We start from the raw sequence: 22,594 nt of genomic DNA, 5'->3' as shown, positions 1-22,594 counted from the left end.
AATGCATGACCACTTGGTTGATAAAAATTAATTCAACAAGTCATATATACTTGGTAGGAAGAAGGGTTCATCCCTTTCCTCCACATCAAGCAATCGTGCTACATGACATACTCTTAATAATAAATGGCCGGCACCATCAAAATTTGGGTCTAAGCTCCAATAAATTTAAATCAATTAACTTTTTTTCTTTTGTATTTTTATACACTACAAGAAAAACAAGTATTTGTAATGGATTGTGACAGTAATGACTATTTACGACAAAAATAAATTTATTTTGACAAAAAATTATAATTATTTTCGCTGAAAATAACTAATCACAAGTAAACAGTTTGTTTGTAATGATACTTTTAGTATTATATTATAAATAATTTTTTTTATTTGTTTAAATGCCATCTTTCTTCCTTTGAGATGTAAAATTAAAAAATATTATTTCTTTTATGATTATATATATACCCACATATAAAATAAATACTAGCTATATATAAAAAATGATATTTTGTAAAGTACACACATTTGATAAAAATCCAAAATATAAATATAGAACAAAACAAAATAGTGCATGTTTACTAAACTTCAAAAAGAAATATTTGACCAACTATTTTTTCCAAGAAAGAGAGAGAAAGGCAAGTACTCGTAGTAGGTATGAAAAAACAAAATGAAGGGAGACTACGTTAACATAAAGGAGACTTAAGAGGTCTTGTTCGTTTGGATAGCGAGATGAGATAATATAATTTTATATAAAAATTAAATAAAATATTATTAAATATTATTTTTTAATATTATTATTATTTTAAAATTTAAAAAAATTAAAATTTTTTATCATATTTTATGTAAGAATTTAAGAAAATTATAATGATAAGATAAGATGATATTAGATGAGATAAAATATTTTCGCCAACCAAACATGATATTAACAAACACATCTATTGTTGTTTTTGTAATACGACCACCAAATTAATAATTTGTTCACATTTATTAAAATTCAACGGTTAAAATTATTTCTAATTTATTTTAAAATAACCGTGGTTGTAAGTGATTAATTAGTATAATTTTATTATAAAAAATAACAATTACATGAAATAAATAGAGTTAATTATACCATATTATTTACAATTATTTTGCAATTTTATGTGAAATTGTGGGTAATTTTATAAAATTGAAATTTGTTTTAATAAAGTAGTATAATTTCGTCAGCTCATCGATGAATTAAAGTAAAGCCAAGGATACATAGAAAAGTATCAATATTGCAATAAACTCAATGCATAAATACTAAAAAGAGGGCAATGAGCTTAGAAGAGATTGCTATAAAAGATGGTTTGATGTAGTCCATCACAAGAACTGAAGATGTTGGGTTTGGAACCACATTTGGAGGAAGGGTGCGACTATTATGCCGTCCCATCTTGATCGCTGGGTATAATTTTTTTTTTTTCATATTTTTTTAACATATTTAAATATATTTAAAAAATAAAAAAGACACCAATACATTTAAAATTACTTTCTTAATCACTAAGTAAAAAAAAAAAAAAATTGACCCGCTATCAAATGGAAGTATAAAAAAAAGTGGGTATAGTAGTGTTTTCCTCAGAGGAAAGACATTATAGTTTTGTTTTTTTTTTACACTTCCAGAGGAGATTTACATTTTCACTACCTCTAAATATCAATTAGGTCTCGTTTGTTTTTATAACATCTCATCTTATCTCATCATTACAATTTTTTTAAATTTTCACACATGATAAATCATAAACAATTTAATTTTTTCAAATCTCAAAATAATAATAATATTAATAAAATATATGCTGTTAATATTTTATTTAATTTTTAACTTTTATCTAATTTTTAACTTTTATCTCAATTCACCTCACATGCGAAAACAAATAAAGCTAAGTAGGAATATAGAATGGTTATGATCATCATCTTGATCAAAACTTTGGCCGCACGCATGTATGACATGCGACTGTACTAATTTATAGGACTCATGCGCTGGTGATAAATATGTGACAAAATTAAATTCGATGCTATATAGATACAAATGATATATTTACCTATTATGTTATTATAATAATGAAGCTTATTAACAGCCTATATTATCAATTATAATAAAATAAAATAAAATAAAAATATGGGCCATAACTATGCTCTTTCAATGTCCTAGTAATTAATGTGGCTGATACGGTTCCAAAAAAGTCTCCCCACCACATAATTGCAGAAAAAAGACTAATTTTATTTTACACCCCCAATTTATTATCATTTTTTCAAACTGTCCCGTAAACTATCTAATTTGCACCCAACAATTTTTTCCCTTAGTTCAGCTATGAGCTCGGCCTCATAGGTAACTGTAGGGGCCACCAAGTTTTAGTTTTTCTAAAATACCCTTGCATAATGTTAAAATTACCTAACTGCCCATTAATTTATAATAAATTTCATAAAAATAAAATAACAATGAAAATATTAAATTAACAGGGTGGGCCACCTGTACAGATGAGTTTTACAAACTGATGCCTTGGATCGGAGCATATTTTTAAAAGAGAAATGAAATGCTATTTAGTATCTTCACACTATATATTAATATATGATTTATTATTTTTATTATTTTATTTAAACATACATTAATATGTGCATCATCACATCGTAGACTCAATTCTGAAGATCTGAGAGTACACGAAAAAATAAATTTTTTAATAGTGAGCCCTACCTTTTTTTCAATAAAAATATGTGAAACTTGAATATGAATATAATTATATCTAGCATTATTATTTTCCATATGAGACACCATTAAATAATCTAATTTTATTATAGGATTAAATCAGCAAACTTTCCTATTGTAAGTACAGCCCTTGGATCTCCAATTGATTGTTTTTATGGCCACAAGATGCTTTCTATAGAAAGTTGATGCGAATCAAAGAGACATGTGAACCCTCCTAAATCATTACATTGCATGTGAGTAAATCATCCATCCTTTTTAATCCTATTTATTATACATCTGACCACTCTTGATTACACCAAGTCAATGAAGATCGATGAATTAAGCTTGAATTGAAATTTGAAATTTAGCTCAAACCAGAAAGTTTCTTCATCTGTGTTATAAAATATCTTCCAAATTTCATGTACTCTTATTTGAGTTTCACTATTTTTGTTTAATAAAAAATTCCATAAAAGTTGTGGCAATCTTTGTAAAGATTTATCTAAGACTATTATTTATAAAAAGTAGCGTCGCTTGTCAATTTAGATTTTATCATTACCGTCATATTTACTGATATGGCGTATTTAAGTGGTCATATCAATATCAATAGATGTAATTGAAAATGATGAAATTTAGAAAAAAAAAACATTATTTTCTATATAAAAAATACGTAACAAGAAATTTAGAATTTTATTTTAATTTAATTTTCAATTCATCAAGCACTACGTTTGGATAGTGAAATAAGATGAGATAAGATGAGATGATGTGATTTTATATGAGTTGAATAAAATATTGTTAGAGTATTATTTTTTAATATTATTATTGTTTTGAGATTTGAAAAAATTAAATTATTTATTATATTTTATGTGAAAATTTGATAAAATTGTAATGATAAGATAAGATGGGGTGAGACGGTTTATGTATCCAAATGAGCATATATTAGCCTCTTATTTCTTTATTCTTTTCCTCCATCTCTCCCTCTCCCCCTCTCTCTCTCTCTCTAGTTTAGTCTCTTTATTTTCTTTTATTATTATTTATTTTTCTCTATTTCTTTCTCTTCTTCTTCAGCTGAAACATGGAATGGATCAAAATTTGTTTGAATGGAAATGAATGAAGAAGAAAAAATGAATGGATTCCTCAAAACATTACAACATTGGCCTCTAGATGAGAGTGTAACAGTAGCAAATAATTTTGGATATCTTGCTCCAGAAAATATAGAATTGGAAAGTCAATGGCTATAAGTAGAAAAAACTCAAAATAAGAGGGAGCAAATGAGAATAACGAGAGTCCAAAAACTAGTAAAAATGGAAATATTCAAAACAATCTGTTAATCTATATCAAAAAGAGATCTTGGACACCGTATTCCCCATCCACTCCACCTCGTAAACTTTGTTACACGAGAGAGGATAGATAGCCAAATCTATTATATATATATATATATATAAATGCAAATTATTTTCTCAGACATCTAATCCTCTCTGTCTGATATACATACATAGGTTTGGTTACATAATATATATAAATCAACCATAATTGAAAGAAGAAATAAAGGGAGAATAAAAGAGAAAGAGAAAAGGAGGGCCTCACGCCCTCTTCTTCATATCATGCCTCTTCTCAGATCTTAGATTCTCTCAAACTTCCCATCTGGGTCGTCTTCATTTGTTGGTAATATTTTTTCTACAAAATGCTTGCCTTTTCAATTTCCTTTCCAAGCTTATTTTCTGTTTAGGATCTTTTAGTCATCCTGTGTTAAATTTAAATTGTTTTCACTTTGGTTTCTAGGATTCCTGGGTTGTTGGTCGATCGGCGATTGATCGGTGGATGCTCCGAGGTTCCTGGATTCAATCCAAGAATACCCATTTCTTATCTAACAATCAGTGCATCCAAGTTTTCGATGGATTCTGTGATGAGGTACATCTTCTCGTCCAATCCGCATTTCCATGTTTGTTTCATGGTTTTTATGATACACAGAATTCTATATTCCCCGGAACGCTACTATTGGATTGTATTTTACTTGATTTTCAGTAAATTATGAGTAACTGATTAGATCCGGTGGGTGCTCTTTTATATCATTAGCTTGCTGAAACTAGTTTGGTTGGTGTCGAAGAAAAATGTTTTTATTAATTGAAGGTGATTGTCTTCTTATCAATTTGTTTTATTTATGATTGTTGAAAATTAAACTGATGGGCTCGTGGTAAATGGATGTGTAGAATGGAAATGGAGCCTGGCAAGCTTTTCATCGGTGGAATATCTTGGGACACAAATGAAGACCGACTTAAAGAGTATTTCCAGTCTTTTGGAGCAGTAGTGGAAGCTGTAATAATGAAGGATCGGGCCACTGGTCGTGCCCGTGGTTTCGGTTTTGTTGTTTTTGCAGACCCTGCTGTTGCAGAAAGAGTTGTTATGGAGAAGCATGTGATAGATGGTAGAACTGTAAGTTTGCACGTTTGAATTCATGTTTTCATTTCTGCTCGCTTTGACTCTTTGAATTTAGAACAATACTGTTATATTGTTTCCCTGCTGACATCGTGAATCAGAGCCCATTTTAGATTTAGGTCGGTGAATCTATTATTACAATAGAGAATTTAAGTGTGCCTGGATATTCTATTGTTCATCATGATTCAATGATTTTTATTTTTATTTTTTTATAAGAAAGGGATTTCTGAAACAACTCTTGACATGTTCTCTGTTGATTGTGGAAGCGTAAAAATGTAATGTATGTTGTTTTTCTTCGCTTGGCTTATTTGCCAGGTGTTGGGTTTTGTTGACCTTGTCTCACTATTTACTCACCATATGTGCTCTGCATTTGTCTGTATGATTGTTTCAGATAGATAGGATTACAAAATTCCTGAGAAAAAAATGGCAATCAAAGTGTTCTCAGTATGAACTTCCAAATTTAGCAACTTCAGGAACGTTTGAGAAGTTGTTTACTTGATTATACAATGGATTCTGGAATGACAGATTATTAGAATGGCAATGCCAAAAAGATGCTTTTAGACAGAAGTGACCGTGCCTAGAGATTTTAAGAGTGATTACTGGGGAGGCAATTTGTTTGGAAGGGCAGTTTTAAAACAGTACTTGGATGGTGCAAATAACAAGTATTTGCAGGAAGATTTTAATTTCTTGGAAAATTGGGGACAACTGTGGGAGTCTTAAACAAAATTTAGACCATGAGTGTGTTCGGCATTACTAATCGTGAAAAGAAAAGAAGAAGGTTTGGTCTGACAATTGCTGATAGTTTAATTCGGCTGGAAACAGTTCAGTGATGCTCACAAATGTTATGCTTCATTGTCACTTGCTATCATTCTCGCTCAGTGGATAATTTGTGGAGTTGCTGAATCATAGATTGGAACCTTAGAAGGATGAGCTTTAATTTGTCTAGAACAAAATTATATAAATAGATATAATATACATTTTGTCATGCTTTCTCTTTCACTCTCATGAGCCTATGATTTATAGATTATTCGTTGAATCTTTAGATTCCATATCACCTTCATTGGCATTTGAAGACACTAAAGTCTTTTCCAATCTTGCACTAAATGTTCTTGTTTGATTTAAAATTTCCGTGTTTCTATACATCTAAGACACTCTCATTTGTATTTTAAGGGTTTATTAAGTCCATTTTTTCATCCTTTAGCTTTCCAATCTCAGGTTGAAGCAAAAAAAGCAGTTCCTAGAGATGATCAGAATATTCTGAGCAGAAACAATGGCAGCGTGCATGGGTCTCCTGGTCCTGCCCGCACAAAGAAGATATTTGTAGGAGGTTTAGCATCCACAGTCACAGAAAATGATTTTAAGAAGTACTTCGATCAATTTGGGATAATAACAGATGTGGTGGTGATGTATGACCATAATACGCAAAGGCCAAGAGGATTTGGGTTCATTACATATGATTCAGAGGAAGCAGTGGAGAAAGTGTTGTACAAAACCTTTCATGAACTCAATGGCAAACTGGTTGAAGTTAAACGAGCTGTCCCTAAAGAACAATCTCCTGGGCCAAGTCGGGGCCAAATGGGTGGATATGGTCTGAGTAGAGTTAGCAGCTTCCTTAATGGTTACACTCAGGGATACAATCAAAGTTCAGTTGGGGGCTATGCACATAGAGTGGATAATAGATTTAGTCCAGTTACAGTTGGTCGCAGTGGATTTCATCCCTTCAGTCCTGGATATGGGACTGGATTGAATAATGAGCCCAGGTTGAGTCCAAGCTATGGAGGGAATGCAAACCTTAGTTCTCACCTCGGCCTTGGACGCGGATTGAACCCTTCATATACTGGGAATTCAAATAGGAATGTTAACCCCATTGGATATGGTGTGGGCAATGGTGGAAATAGTTCAATCTTAAATTCAGCAAGCCGTAACCTGTTGGGGAATGTGAGTCTTAATTATGCTGCTAACTCTGCAAACCCTAGTCCTTTAATGGGATTGGGAAGTGGAAATTCAGGAATTGGTTCTTTTGGCAATTTTGGAACACTTTGGAGCTCCTCTCCTAACACAGGTCAAGGTGGAGGTGCTGGAACTACCCACAGTAGTGGCAATCTTAGTTATGGCAGTGGAGAAGTCGGTTTTGGTTCAGGAGGGGTAGGGTATGGAAGAAATAGTGGAACTGGTGTTGCACTGGCATCATCATATGCTGCATCAAATGGCAGTTACAGAGGGTCTTATGCTGCATCAAATGGCAGTTACAGAGGGTCTTTTGAAGAAATTTATGAAGGTGGTTCATTTTATGGGGACCCAACTTGGCGATCGTCACCTCTAGAGCTGGAGGGGTCTGGCTCATTTGGTCTTGGCCTTGGACCTGGAGCTTCAGATGTTTTGAGTAGAAGCTCTGATGATTATGTTGGCCTTTATGGTGTTACCAACAGACAATCAAACAGAGGTAAGATTCTTTTTTGTCTGTGTTATACTTCCCCCCTCCCTCCTGCGGTCCTTAATGTTCCATCTTTTTTTGGTCAGTTTCCTTAGCAAAGGTAACTGATGTAGTGAATGGACATGATCCTGCGTTCTCTGACCAAATCATAAGTCATGGCTTCTGGTTTTATCATGCACTAGAGTTCCCAAAGCATCTCATCACCACCATTATGGCTAACTGTGTTATCCTCTTGATTTTCAACGACCATGTTTGGGACCATTCTTTATTTACAATTGGAACACATAAAAATAGGCCATTTATTTTAACTTTAGTTCTGTTAAGCGATGATCTTCTACCATGACTCTCTTGTATAGGTTCTGTGTACTTGGCTTTGCCTTTCGTTTTTATCAATAAATGTTTCAATTAGTTGTAAAAAAAAATTGATGATCTGCTACCAGAATGCACGTTTTCTATGTTGGCCATTCACTACCCGATCAATTGGGTCCTAAATATAGTTCAATTGTGTGCTTGGTGGTCATTTAGTTGTGAGTGTATGACAAGTACTTCAAAACAAATTTAGTCTACTGATGGAAAAAAGTATATTTTACAATCTCTCAACCCTCCATCATGTCAACAGGCCATATAATAGATTAGGTATTACCTGCATTCTGCATTCACAGAATGTCTAGCCTGAGTTATCTTTCTACACCACATTTTCAATTATTTATTCTTTTGATCTTGAAACAAACTATTTATGTTAGGTTACTCTTCTCTGTTGTATTTACATGCTCTTGATCAATATTTATCAATATTTGCTTCAGGAATTGCTGTGTAGGAAGATTATGATATGGAATTCCAAAAATTATTGTAGGTGAAGTATAATTGATGAAGAAGGTGAAGTTCTGTTAATCCTCATACATTTTCGTCGTTCAGATGCTTCAGTATACAAAAATATGATTAGAGCTAATTGGTTTACCTGTTTGAAAGAACTCATCAAGAGGTCAGTTACGAGGAATTTCTTATAAGATCTGAGCTTGAGTTTAATATAGGTTTCTTCCTTGGAATTGGATTGAGATGTATAATCAGATTGCTGGGTATACCGACATCAAAAAATAAAAGATTGCTGGGTACATCCAGATTTATTGGACCGCGCATCTCTGGCTTCACAGTGGATACAGAAACAAGCAAGAGTTCTTCCTTTTTTTCTCCCTCCCTTTTTCTGCTGCAATATCAGGCGAAGTTGCCAGCAGTTCTTGTCACTCAGGTTGTTTTTCTTGTAAACTCCTTCTGGGGGATTTGTTTTTTGGCTGATTGTACGTAATCTCTGGACGATTTACTAGTGTGATACTCTGAAGGGATTGTCTTTTGGGTTACCTGAAAATAATTTACATCATAGTGATTAATCCCCCATGCAAGTTTTTCCTTGGCATTTTAAGCTTCCTTCATCTGTTGGAAATTGTTATCTACTGCCTTTCAAAAACAGAAACAAAGATGTTTCTTTAAGGGAGAACACAACTATTCATTATATCATTTTAACAGTTTACTATTAGAAAAATTCTAAGCCTATATTTTGTTATGGTCGATGCTTAATACCTACCATTTTGAAATGAAAAATGCTACTTTGTCCACTCAACTTGCCCCTTCATTTTGACACTTCATGTATTTTAATTTTTTTCTTTTCTTAATAGTTAAGGAAGTAACTATTAGTGTATTGATTGTTTTTTTTATATTTTTTAAAAATGATTTAAAATGAAAAAAAATATGAATAAAAAAATTGAAAAAAACGAAAAGGCCAATTTGGCCTAGCAGTCACTTAGAGCAGGCTACTCTGAGCTGCAAAGTAACACCGCTCTTTCGAAATTGTTACACAGGTGTTATACTTTGGAGTGTTATAAGTAGCATCCTGAATGGTGCAAACTTAAAAATTACTAGTTGTTGGGGTATATTAACCTGAGTGGGACCCTAAATGCATTATAAGTTGATCCATGCTTTTATATTTAAGTAAGGGTGGAAGCTATATATACTAAACACCTCACAACATTAGAAAAGGCTTTGGATAAGCTGCATATGCACCTTTTGTTAAGCCATTGCCAAAATGAAAGAGAGAAGAAAGAATGAAAGGAAAATCCAAAAGAATCTACAAATACTGTTGTCACTCAATCCAGTTGCTTCATTTCTAACACTCGGAGAGTGCAAAGGAACAGTATTTCCATTGAAAGTGGCCGGCCAAGCTAGACATCAGTTCCTTTATTTGTTCCACTCAAATCAAAGTGCAATTGCTGCAAACCCCAGATGAATAATATGAGAGAGAGCATGCATACAACTTTGCTCTTTGTCGACTGTCATTCATGGGTTATATCAATATGTGAATGGGGCTAAATTACTCTACCAAATGTGTGGCCATTTAGCTCTCTCTATCCATTCTCTCGAAGTATCATCTATTCCTATGTGTTTGTCTTTCATCTATTTTTCTTGGATGCCCATGTTTTCAAAATTTGCACTTTAGAATGTGATATGTAGAAACTTGAACAAAAATAATTAAATGATGATAATTAAATGAAATATTAATAATTAAAAACTCCTTATTGTTTATGGACCAAAATAGTCTTCTCAATAGCTATCAATCTCTTAAAAAGGCTTATTATGAAGAATAATGTTAGTATGCCTCTCATTTTGTCTCCTCATTTTGACCGCTCATGCATTTAATTTTTTAATTTTTTTTCTTACTGATTAAGGAAATGACTATTAGTGTATTGATATTTTTTTAAAAATATTTAAACATATTTAAAAAATATTTGAAATAAAAAGAAAGTACAATTTACATTAATAGACACACCTAATGGACAAATTGAGGGTAGCACTACCCTATTATGAATGGCCCCGCCCCGCATGGTTTCTCATAATTTTTATTGGAATCACAGGGAGATTAGAAATCCAATACTAATTGTGGAATGGTACAAAAAAAAAAAAAAAAAAAAGGCTGTCATTAACAAATCCAGCCAAGAGACACTCTGTCACACAACTTCGTTGAATCGACATCTTGTTATTGTCTTGTCGCATTAGTTAAGAGGCCACCCCCACCATTTTATTAGTTCTCGCTTTTCCTACCAAATGGCTTGAAGCCTCTGTGAAGCTCATTCTCAATCTCCTGGAGTGGCATGCTTTTCGTTTCCGACACCACCAGGAAGATGACGATGAGGCCGATGAAGGAGCATCCAGCATAAAGAAGGAAAGTTGCCCATGAATCCAATGCCTCGGTCAGGGACAAGAAGGTCATGCTCACAATCAAATTGGAAGTCCAGTTGGCCATGGCCGCCATTCCTCCACCAAAGCCTCTGTATTTTAGGGGATAGATCTTTGCGTTCACAATCCATGGCACTGTCCCCATACCCGGAGAGTACACTATGATGTATAATCCGAGGATCACCGCGGCCAAGATCCCAGCCTACTAGGACAACCCTTATCGTACCACACTCGTTTGCTTCCCTAGCATGTATTTCCGATTGCCTTTTCATTAGCCAAGCAAGCACCCCGGTTGAAACTGATCACAGAACAGAAATCAGAATTATGTCATTGATTAACAAATGTAAATTGGCAAGTAGTATTAATCATGCATGCAAGGGAGCCCAAAAAAGCCTAACTTGTCAATAGTTTTTGTGGCCTACTTTTAGAGAGAGATGGATGTCTTTATTTAAAGGAGAAACACTCTAGCTACAAAGTGATTTTATAAAAATAATATCATAAACTTATGCAGTTTGATGTGATTTGTCAGATTGTAAAGTTACTTTTATTGTAAAACAGATTTGACAGATCACATGAAGTCACTTTTTTACACGTGTGGCTCACAATATTTTTCAACTCAATATAAATACATCTAAACTCATGCTAATATCAAAATACATCTAAACTTATCTTAGGTGGACTCATAAAACTTACTCTACTTTCTCAATTCACTATTATTCATAAAGAACTCAACTCATCTTCACATGAACCATTAATGATGGGCTTTCTCTTTGTATATACCGTCCAATTCCATCAGATAATTGGAGAAAATCTCCAATGATCAACTAGCAAAGGATTAACTATCGAACTTACTTGATCGCCTTCGCTTGCACAGTAGCCACACTTAGGGCTCGTTTGGATTTAGGACCTCATTTGCCATCCAAAAGCACTTTGAGCTGAGTTTACATCCGTAAAAGCATTCAACTTGTTATATATTGTAGACCGACGTAACCCATCCCTAACTTTGCAAGGATTGCTGACTTCGTCTGCTAGTGATTCTTGTAAATTAAAAAAAATACAAATGAAAGGAAATAGATAAAAAAAAAAATTAAAGAAAAAGTAATATGAAAAAAGAACTTGAAAGAAAATGGAATTGTAAATACTATGAAAATGAAAAAAAAAAAAAAAACCAATGGCTGCTCCAGCTCCACGTTTTGAGTCTTTGACCATTGTTTTCGTTGGCGCGAATGGTTGCAGGGCAGGCAAATTTAAAAAGTTTTTTTCTTTGCTATATTTGGCGTCGGAAGAGCAGACTATTTTGATTTTTCTTGTCAGGTGAACAATATAAAATAATGGTGGAACTTATTTCTTTTACAACTTTTTATAAATATATCTATACACATCTTAACATCAAAATATACTTTAAACTTATCTTAAGTGGATCCCACCAAACTCATTCAATCATCTCAACTCACTAATATTCATAAAGAACTTAACTCAGTTCAGCTCAATTCAACGTCTAAATACAACCTTGATCTTCAGGCAGTCCATGCAGTTCTAAGGCGATGCATCGGGGACTGAAGCGTATGCAGTGCAGGTGCCATTGGGAGCAAAGTGGGTGGATTCAAAATTATTGATACCCGGTGCATTTTTAGTAGAAGTATAGAATACAGTAGAGAGAGCAACGAGGCCAATGATAATGCAGATCAAAGAAACGATCATCATTCTTCTTCTGCCATATCTATCCACGAAGCACATGCTGATGACTGTGCCAACGCAATTGAGACCAGCCGTGACAAGAGAAAGGCCTAGAAAGACCACCTTGGAAGCATAGCCAGAGAGCTGCATGATGCTGGGGCTGTAATACATGACGGTGTTGATCCCAACAAATTGCTGCACAATTTGGACAGCAATGCCTGCACAAAGCGCCCTCCTCACAACAACTTTCCCCATAGAACTTCTCAACTTGGAGAAGAGATTGTTTCCGATAGACTCCTCGGGGGCCTCGTCCGCTTCAATAGATGCACTCAAGAGATTCGTCTCTTTTTCAACTTCTTCATCAGGATAGATCTTCTGCAAAATTGCCCTTGCCTCTTCTTTCTTGTTCTGATAAAAGAGGAATATTGGAAGTTTGAGAAAACCATGCATAGAAATTCATCAGATATGTATGTTAATGTAGAAATCATGATGCGAGTCAGATATATATGCTCATCACCATTCTGTACAGCCATCTGGGAGATTCAGGAAGGGATAACATGAGGAAAAACTGAACCAAAGGTGGGATCCCGGTCACCCCAAGCATCCAGCGCCATGTTCCTGGTACCTGCAAAATCAAAGGTTTCAAATACATGGTTGAGAAAACTCATGCATGCAATCGGTAATTTTAGCATTTCAGATCATGTCATGATCATGAGATTTCAAAAATTGTACGTACGTACCTGAGTAAAGCCCAGATTGATAAAAGGTAGGATAAAAATTGTCCAAAAGTGATCAGGAGACCGTTCATGCCGACGAGTGCGCCTCTGATCCTCGCCGGGGAGGCTTCGGATATGTAAAGAGGGGCAGTCATCGATGCCATTCCGACTCCCAACCCAACGAAGACCCGTCCAATAACGATCACCCAAGGAGCCGGAGCAGCCAGCCATAACTATCGCACCCACGAAGAATAAATAGCATGTCTGCAGTCAAAATGGACTTTCTTCTGCCAAGGCTGTCGTTCATCCATGCTCCGATGGCTGAGCCGATAATGGCCGCTCCCACTGCCATACTCACTATCATTTCCCGGAGCCATGTTTTCTTGCTCACGGCGTCGAAGTCCTCCCGGATGTACAGCAACGCTCCCGATATCACACCTACGCACGCACGTACGTCCCATGCACAAATCAGTGTATACGTACTAATCGTATATAGTTTATAAACGAACCAGACGGCCAGTTGTTAATGAACGTTTTTCTCACATAAATCCGACTCTTAATTTGTTTATATATATATATATATACGGATTAAATATAAAGTTTAACTTTGACTCAAAAAAAATTTAACTCTGGTGATGAACAAAACTTGAACACTCGATATTTATCTCGGCTCGATCAAGCTACAGCGCTAATCGCATGTATAATCTGGTGTAAATTTTATCACTTTAAGCATCTGGGAAATTATAAAAACCCCCAAAAAATTAAGGAACATGCACCTGAATGAATTGCTTGTTCTCCATCGTACGTACCAGTGTTGTAGCCGAAGAGGAGGCAACCAATGCGAGCGAGCCGCAAAATATTTTCTACAAAATAATCTCAATCATCAAAATATCTTAATTGCCTTGATTTTTGTTACAATTATAAATTCAAAATAACTTTCATGATACTAAATTAAATTTTCTTTCAAGCATCCAAATATTTAAGCCTCAATAAAAACATTTCAAAAGGTATGTTTTTCCTGTGGCTCTAGATTGTAGCAATATTATTTCACGCGTACGTACGTGCATAAGACGCATTTTGTATGTGTAAGCGCTCCAACGTCGTACGTAAATTCAGGCATGCATGCTATTTGGTAAAATTGTGCTACATCAAAATAAAACTCCCATGCAATTGATCACTTCATTTAGATCTTTGAATGAGTTCAGCTTATCTCAGTTAGGTTCTGTTTTAGACCTATTCCAACATTCAAACACACAACTCTTAAATTACTAAATATCATTCAATTCAAAACTTCTTTACACATGAGATTTACAATTTTTTTCAGCTTCTCATAAATAACAATATTTTTTCAACTTCCCATAAATACATCTAAACCCATCTTAACATCTAAACACATCTAAACTTATCTTAGTTGTACCTTACAAAACTCAATTCACCATCTCAACTCACTACTATTTATAAAAAACTCAACTCAACATCTAAACATAGCCAAAACATATGGATATGAGTAGTGTTATATTCACAAAAAAAGTTTACAAATGTAAACTAATAAATTGACGTAACGTCATATGTTGGATCTACTTTAAAATAAAAATAAATTTACAACAATATGACATACTACATTAAACAACTTTAAATTACGAGTATATTTTTATAAAATCTCTTTTGTAACTAAAATATTATTTCTCCATGGATATATAATTATTCGAATTTTCCTTTACGAGAAACAAATTATTAGCTGCCCTTCTTAAATACAAAATCGAATATTCAAGAAGCAAATTAATTAAAGAACGTTTTATATGATTCAACTATCCTCTGCACATGCATGATTAATGATCATCATTTCAGCGTGTAAGAACTGATAAGAATTAGCATACAGAACTCATGCATAATAACCACGAACAAAAAATTAGAAGAACTGATCAAGAAAAAAAAGAAAAAGGCTTTTATATTTACCAAGTAGTACTGTCTCTGATCTGTTGAGCTTCAAATACGAAAGAGATAATGTTGGAGTCAATAACTAGCCTGGGTAACTCTTTGTTGACAGTGCTCGGACTATTACCTGCACAATGGAGAAGGGGGACCTCGAGGTCCGTTGTACCTCCGATATTTAAGTTAGTGTTGATGTAGGAGATGAAGAGAAAGTAATAGTAAAGATGAGTGTAGAAGTTAACCTTCTTGTCGGTTGCAGGAAGCGTTTATTTATACCTGTCGACCTGGTCTTCATAGTAGTAGAGTGTTGCTCTATAGGAGATTGGGTGTTCACGCTGCCTACTCGCCGAGCTATAAGGTACTTAGGCTTGGTTGCATTGAATGTGGCACACTTTTATCTTTAAAGTTTCCTCCATCTCATTAATGCAACGTGCCTTCCTCCATAAGCTTCTTTTCCTTGCATTGAATGCGGCAAGCCTTCTTCCTTGAGTGTCTTCTGCTCCATTAATGTGTAGTGTGAATTGTCCCGAATTGTCGTGAATATTCTTGGATTGCATTGATTAATGCGGCATCCCTTCTTCCTTAAGTCTTTCTCATGTCTTCTAGCTGGACTTCTGACATGTGCATGGCCCAGCCCGAGCTCCAAGCCTAGATCCGACCCAATCTTTCCTAACCCATTCAACCTTACCCAGGCCTCCCATCTTTTGACTTGGGCCTTTCTCCTGGTCTAGCCCAAAGGAATTACCCTTCACAGTACCCTTGGGTATGCACTGATGCAGACTGCAAAGCGGAGGTTGTTTCATCTACAGATTCAAAGAAATCTCGAATTTAGCAGCTGAATTAAGCCCTTTCAAACCTCTTTTAGTTTTAGAGAGCATTATATAAATAGAAATATGATGGATATATATATATATATATCATTTGTTTGTTGAAAAAATCTATTTGCAATCGGCCAGAGGAATTGTGTGGGCACTGCGTCCCACGTGGCCGGTTGTTTTAGGGAAAAAAAAAAGTCATCTTGAATTGAAGAACTTCAAAACATTGTTCTCATTCTATTCCAGCCATCTATAGAACCGAGTGGCCGGTTTCTTGCCTACTTCAAAATGCTGTTCTCATTCATGTTTGGTTGCAGAGAAAGTGAAAGGAACAAAGACGCTTATGGAGCCTACGAAGATGGCTTCGACCTTAACTGTAAAATCGAAGAAGCCGTCCATAGCGATGACGATGAAGACCGGTTGTTCGAACATGGTCCTACAGAAGATAGTTCCGATCTCTCCTCAACTTGAAAAATTCCTCGGATCGAGTCCTATCGCACCCTCCAGATCCTTGCCATAAGAGGAAAATTTTCTATGATGAGAAGCTAACGTCCATTTTCGATGGGAAAGACGCGGTTGGGTTTCAAGAAATTACTAAGTTGATGTCCATCCATTTTGTGAAGTATGGTTGATGTTTGGACTTTTGTAAACCTTTGTGAAGTCTCGACCAAAGAAGAAGAAAAATAGAAAATGTTTAAGGTGTTTGTCCAAACACTTTGTCTGAGTTGGGAAAGGAATCTGCTCTGTTTACATTCGAAATGTTGTTTGCTTCAAAGCATGCAGTCTGCTACATCGAAGGAAGAAGAAAAATCTGGAACTTTTCTTTGCTTTGTGCTTTTCTTTGCTTTTGCCTTTTTTATTTTTGTTTTTTGTCTTCTACATAAGCTTTGCCATGCCGGTTGTCCATAGTAAAATTGTAATATATATTATAATTGAATTATAGACTATAATGATATATTATAATATATAATATAGTGATATATTATAATATATCATGATATAGTATTAGTATAACTAATAATACAATAGATTGCCTATAGTGATAATATATAGTTATTTATATAGGATTTTAAAATTCAAAATTATATTAATTGTAACTTATCATATAATACAAAATTATTTTATATATAACTATATATATTATACAATATAAAAATTTAAAATATATATGTACCGGCCCAGTTCGGTGTTAGAAAAAAGAAAATCGGAACTAGAGCAATTTCGACTGATTTTGAAAAAAATTGAACCAGTACCGGACCAGACCAAACCCACATGTTTAGTCTAGTCCAGTTTACCTGTTCACCAGTTTTTTTTACCCCTATTCATGATCAATATATAATTGGATGGAACATTAATACATCACTACATGAACATCATTTTTAATACTTCTCACTAGATTATTCTTTTCTGTTCAAGTTATTTTATTGTTAAACTGGTGTGTAGAGTACACACCATCCAATCCATATCATTTGAATGGTAATATTTAATTTGTCTGATTCAAATTCTAAAATTTATTTTTCAAATTAAATTATATCATATAAATATTTTACTAATATGCTTTACACACCATTTTGATAATAGAAATTTTCTTTCTGCTTTATTAATCCCGACAGTAGACTGATTAGGCAAGTCGATTTAGAATAAGTAAGTATTTTTACACTCGAGTTGGTAATGAATTTGCAAGATTAGAGAATCAAGTTCCAACCCCATATCAAGAAAGTTCGTAACAAAATACCTTTAGAATGTAAAGTTTCAAAAGTATCTTACCATGCATGAATGTTTGGAAGCATTGGGTTTGGATATCAATATAGAAGGATGCATTGAACTTTAAAACTGTTTTCTTTTCTTTTTCTAAATAAAATGACAGAATGATATAATGAGACAGACATTATGACCATAATATAATTCATAATCTAATTGATTTATAATATTAAACCAGTCGAAATAACTCAAGAATAATTAGCTTTCATCTAGATGACATAATCAACACTCTTGCACTTTTTTTTAAAAAAATAAATAAATATAAGATTTAAATAAAAAATTTATTTATTTTAATAATAGACTTTATTATTATTTTAAAAAAGTGCGTGATATTTAAACAATTTCAAAAATGCTACTTCACCGACAGTTGTCTCGATTGGATCGGATAATTTTTTTTTAATTTAATAATTAAGAAAGTATTTTTTTAAAAGTATTGTAATTTTTTTAAAAATATTAATAATATAAAAAAATTGAATGTTTTTTTTTTTTTTTTTTTTGGCTTATCGGGACCGTCTCGTGCTACACCTTCGGTGGGTGTAGCGCTGCTCCGTCGCTTAATCGTATGATTTGAACAGCCCTCGTCAATAGACCGATTTTCTGTGTTTCCATACTAGCCTGTGTGATTTGATCGGAAATCTGAGAGAGAGAGAGAGAGAGAGAGAGAGAGAGAGAAGAGACAGCTAGTGAGAGGAAAGGATAGAACGCGATACACGATCTTCAGATTCCGGTACGTGAGTCACAATAACCCTAATTCACATTCGGAAAATCTACCTTCTTTACAGTTTTAGGTTTACAGGGGCACATTGTGCATTAATGATCAAAATTGATTATGGAATTTCTCTGTTTTCAGCTTCATTTGGCCTAATTCTTTTCGTCTTTCAGCACCATTCTTTGAAATTTCGTATACCTGTATACATTGAAGCCCCATACAATTTTTGTGTGCGTTTTAGCTGTGATTGCAGTATATTGGCTTGTTCGTACTAATTATGTCCTTTCTTAGTGACGGCCTCACTCCGGTTGAGAACTTGTATGTAGGATACACTATATTGGGGAGAATAAATACTGGGAGTCCTGAAAGCGAGGCTTTGAAATAACGTGTTGGAAAGCCAACTCGACCCAGAAACTTAAGCCCCACCAACGTTGTATCGACCACTCATTTTCGTTGTTCGATATGAAATTTCATACCACGTCAACTTCTAACACTAAAATCTCTTATCACCAATCCAAAGAGGAAAAAGAAGAACTAATATCCGGGTTATACTAATTGCATTAAAACACCTAATGAGTTTAGACTTTATCTTTGATGATATAATTGTTTTGACAAGGGGAGTTTAGTTTACCGTGGAAGTAATATCAAGGGCTTTTCTTCCCTTGTATTTTTTTTTATAAGTAAGAAAGACAATTTTATTCATCGAATGAAATAGGCAAAGCCCATGTACACAGGACATATACAAAAGAAAACACCTAAATACATTCTATAAAGTAGAAATCGAAAACAAAAATCATGAGCTGAAGCTCCATTAATGACTATAGCAGAAAGCCATTGTAATAAAGAGTACACAAAGAAATTCTCAATTCCCTCCAAGGTCTTATTATTAAAACACCACTTGTTCCTTTCACCCCAAAAGCACCACATGAGACACGAAGGAACCATCTTCCACGCAGCAGCCACTTGAGGACAACTATGTAGCCCATTCCAACACGCAAGCAGATCCACTACTCTCAAGGGCATCACCCAAGTGAACCCAACTCTACTAAAAACTCCATCCCACAATGCCTTTCCCACCTCACAGTGCAGAAGTAGATGATCCACAGATTCCCCATGTTTCTTACGCATGAAACATCACTCCATAACAATAAAGCCACGCTTCCTCAAGTTATCGATCATCAAAATGTTCCCTAGCAATGCTGTCCATATAAAAAAAAGCGACTTCCCTTGTATTATGAAAGATGTATCATCTCTAGATACCATATTTTTGTGTGGTTGACCTGACCCATTATCATTCATTTTCATGGTTGAACTTAGAATCACCAAACAGGGAGCTGAGCAAGGAGTCCTGAATCAAGGTAACATGACATGAGTGATGATAATTTCTTTCTTCTCCATCTTCCTTTTTTGAAAGAGGCTAAACTGCTTTTTATCATACATCTTTTATTTTGCAAAAAGGATAAATAGAAAAAACAAATAATACAGCATGCAGGCATAACACTTTCTTGAATGTAATCTCTATTTTTTTTCCTTGAAAGGCAGTTATTGTTTCTTTGCTTATGCATGCTTAGCTTGTGGCAGCTGTTTTACATGATAGCTGTGTACCTTGAATTGATAATGCACACACGGCTCGATCTTCTAGCCCACATGATTACTGCTCCCTTTGAATCGATATTAATAGCATACTCGTACATGAGGAACAATCTCAAAGCTATTCATTTTCCTTGAAGGCGCATATTAGAAAAGCTGGTATTGGTTACCTTCATTACAAGTCTTGTAGATTCTGATGCTTTCTTGCTTCTCTTGGAACTTTAAAGCTGTTCGCTTTCCTTGAAGGGGGAATATTGGAAGCTGGGAGTAGATCAGAAGTTGTGAAACTTTTCAGACCCCACCCAATGTGAGATCCAGAAGATAGGTATTTACTGACAAATTAGCAAGCTTTAGCTTTTATTTTTTTTTATTTTTTTTTTAATTTTTCTTTTTATAGGGGGTAGGTCTGATATTTATTAGGTAATATTTTTGTCCCGAAATGATCCAAAACTTAGAAGGCTACTCATATCAATATGGCTCCATGAAGTGAAAATTGCTTGAAGGTCAAAAGATGGCTTTTTATTCTGAGGAAGAAAAATCTGAGGATTACCTCTTCAAGATTGTTTTAATTGGTGATTCAGCTGTTGGAAAATCGAATTTGCTTGCAAGATTTGCTAGAGGTGAGTTCTACCTTAATTCAAAATCAACTATAGGAGTAGAGTTCCAAACCCAAAAGATGGATATCGATGGAAAGGAAATCAAGGCTCAGATCTGGGACACAGCAGGTCAAGAGCGGTTTAGGGCTGTTACATCTGCATATTATAGAGGTGCGGTTGGAGCTCTTCTGGTGTACGATATCAGTAGACACCAGACATTTGATAGCATTGGCAGATGGCTTAATGAACTTCACAGTAAGATCCACACATGTTGCTTGACGTTCTTTCATTTTGTCTTCTCTCTCTTATCTTTCTGCAATTAAGGGAAAGAAAATAAGAGGTGCCTGTTTGGTAAAAGTGGGAACTTTACTTCTGACCTTCAAGGGAACTCCAGTTAGGATCCTACATGCTGTCAGTTTTATGTCGACCATTCAGTACAGTAAATGTTTTCATAAAGAGGGCAATGATTGTGATGCTTTCTGCTAAAATCTTTTTATTAGTATTTTCTGCAGAAAATCTGCATGACTTGTTTTAATGGTACTTGACTTTCCATTTTTATTGGTACATTTTAAAATGTATCATGCGTTTTCATGGGCAAACTCTTTATTGAACCATGTTATATTGAGGTTTTAAGGTCGGTCTGTTAATGCTGTTAGAGTGATTTTACTTGATGCTTAATGATGGTGTTTCACATCACCAACCTGGACTTTCAAAGGCTGTGAACTTGCAATTCTAATATTTTGGTTTCACTTTTCCTGTGATGTCTTGTTTGCGTGCTTTGTAGCTTACATTCAGGATAGATTGAGTTTAATAATCTATTATTATGGTTCATTTCCCTTGCAGTTTTCCTGTCGGTATGTTCATGTGTTGTTTTTTCGTCCTTGTGGCTACAATATATTAAATACATCTATCCTTCTAAAATTTGATAAGCTGAGGATTGATTGGGTGGTTCTACTATTGAACAGCTCACTCCGACATGAATGTAGTTACAATACTTATTGGCAATAAATCCGATCTCAAGGATGCCAGGGAGGTGTCCACTGCTGAAGGCAAAGCCTTGGCAGAAGCACAGGGTTTGTTTTTTATGGAAACGTCAGCTCTTGATTCCTCCAATGTAGCTGCTGCTTTTCAGACAGTTGTGAGAGAGATCTACAATATATTAAGTCGGAAAGTGATTAAATCTCAAGAGCTCAAAAAACAGGATTCTACCTGGATGGGAAATGGAAAGACAGTGGTTTTACAGGAAAGTGTCAACCAAGAAACAGAGGCAGAGGCAGGGACTAGAAAAGGTTGGTGCTGCTCATTGTAAAGCTACATGCATTTGCTCCGACCATATATGATCCTTTTTGCTGGTCGCCCGGGCCGAATTATCAAGTCTGGTTTCACACTTTTCTTCATATGATCAATTTTTTTTTATTACCTTGCAATGTTTATTTAAACATCACTTGTTCTGGGTCATTGGTGGTTGAATAGAAATTGAGTAGAGTAAATGACCTGTAAGGGGACTAAGAAAATTATATTTTACACTTGAAATTTCATTTCTAGGCATTATGCTTTAGTTCACTTTGACTCCTTCCACACGTTTTTCCTTCCTTTTGGTTGGGAAGTTGGTTTGGAATTTCTGTCTGTTGTTATGTTGTGCAACAGACCAGAAAACAAGAAAAGGGAAAAAGACTGGGTTTACTTGCGAAGGCCATGCCCTTTGGACTCTGGAGTACTAACCTTGTTAACCACAACTGTTAGCAGGCCAAGAGATATCACTGTACTAAGCCTATGGGAATACCACTAAAGAATCCTTTTGACGCAGATCTCAAAAAATTGAAACAAAAAAACCGAGGGAGACTACCTTGAACTCAAAATCAAGAAGGGAAGACTAGCAATAACCTTGCCATATCACTGAAAGCAACTAGAGGCCAACGCTTTCTATATCAGGCAACAGCTGGAAAGCATGCCTCTATCTAGTTCTAGGCTTCTAGCTTTGTTAATACCCACAACGATTTTCGTCATGTGATTAAGAAGATTT

The 22,594-nt window shown here is 34.7% G+C and overlaps 2 protein-coding genes and 1 pseudogene across 16 annotated transcripts; 2 read left to right on the top strand and 1 right to left on the bottom strand.

Moving 5' to 3' along the window:
* The first annotated feature begins 4,096 nt into the window (after positions 1-4,096).
* On the top strand, positions 4,097-8,940 carry LOC121268297 (heterogeneous nuclear ribonucleoprotein 1-like). 5 transcript variants are annotated; one of them, XM_041172507.1, is made up of 6 exons: positions 4,112-4,345; positions 4,463-4,591; positions 4,891-5,113; positions 6,332-7,338; positions 7,372-7,559; positions 8,354-8,940. In XM_041172507.1, the coding sequence occupies exons 2-6, from the start codon at positions 4,575-4,577 to the stop codon at positions 8,365-8,367; spliced, it is 1,449 nt and encodes a 482-aa protein (XP_041028441.1). In that variant the 5' UTR covers positions 4,112-4,345; positions 4,463-4,574; the 3' UTR covers positions 8,368-8,940. The 5 variants fall into 5 exon arrangements, with proteins under 5 accessions (XP_041028440.1, XP_041028439.1, XP_041028441.1 ...); XM_041172508.1 differs by lacking the exon at positions 4,112-4,345 and adding an exon at positions 4,757-4,810 and having other exon boundaries at positions 4,461-4,591; XM_041172509.1 differs by lacking the exon at positions 4,112-4,345 and adding an exon at positions 4,706-4,810.
* A 1,518-nt stretch (positions 8,941-10,458) lies between these two features.
* Positions 10,459-16,314, bottom strand: LOC121267055 (annotated as a pseudogene).
* Positions 16,315-18,201: 1,887 nt separating this feature from the next.
* On the top strand, positions 18,202-22,134 carry LOC121268295 (ras-related protein RABA5a-like). 11 transcript variants are annotated; one of them, XM_041172502.1, is made up of 5 exons: positions 18,206-18,403; positions 20,116-20,134; positions 20,222-20,300; positions 20,396-20,826; positions 21,537-22,134. In XM_041172502.1, exons 4-5 carry the CDS (start codon positions 20,487-20,489, stop codon positions 21,878-21,880), a joined length of 684 nt encoding a protein of 227 aa, XP_041028436.1. In that variant the 5' UTR covers positions 18,206-18,403; positions 20,116-20,134; positions 20,222-20,300; positions 20,396-20,486; the 3' UTR covers positions 21,881-22,134. The 11 variants fall into 11 exon arrangements, 10 of the variants coding, with proteins under 10 accessions (XP_041028436.1, XP_041028430.1, XP_041028438.1 ...); XM_041172496.1 differs by having other exon boundaries at positions 19,967-20,134; XM_041172500.1 differs by having other exon boundaries at positions 18,207-18,403; positions 20,373-20,826.
* Positions 22,135-22,594: the final 460 nt, after the last annotated feature.

Source organism: Juglans microcarpa x Juglans regia, chromosome 5S (genome assembly GCF_004785595.1).
Source record: "Juglans microcarpa x Juglans regia isolate MS1-56 chromosome 5S, Jm3101_v1.0, whole genome shotgun sequence".
Lineage (NCBI taxonomy): Eukaryota > Viridiplantae > Streptophyta > Magnoliopsida > Fagales > Juglandaceae > Juglans > Juglans microcarpa x Juglans regia.
Note: the sequence above shows the minus strand (reverse complement) of the source record. Positions and strands in the feature narration are given on the sequence as shown.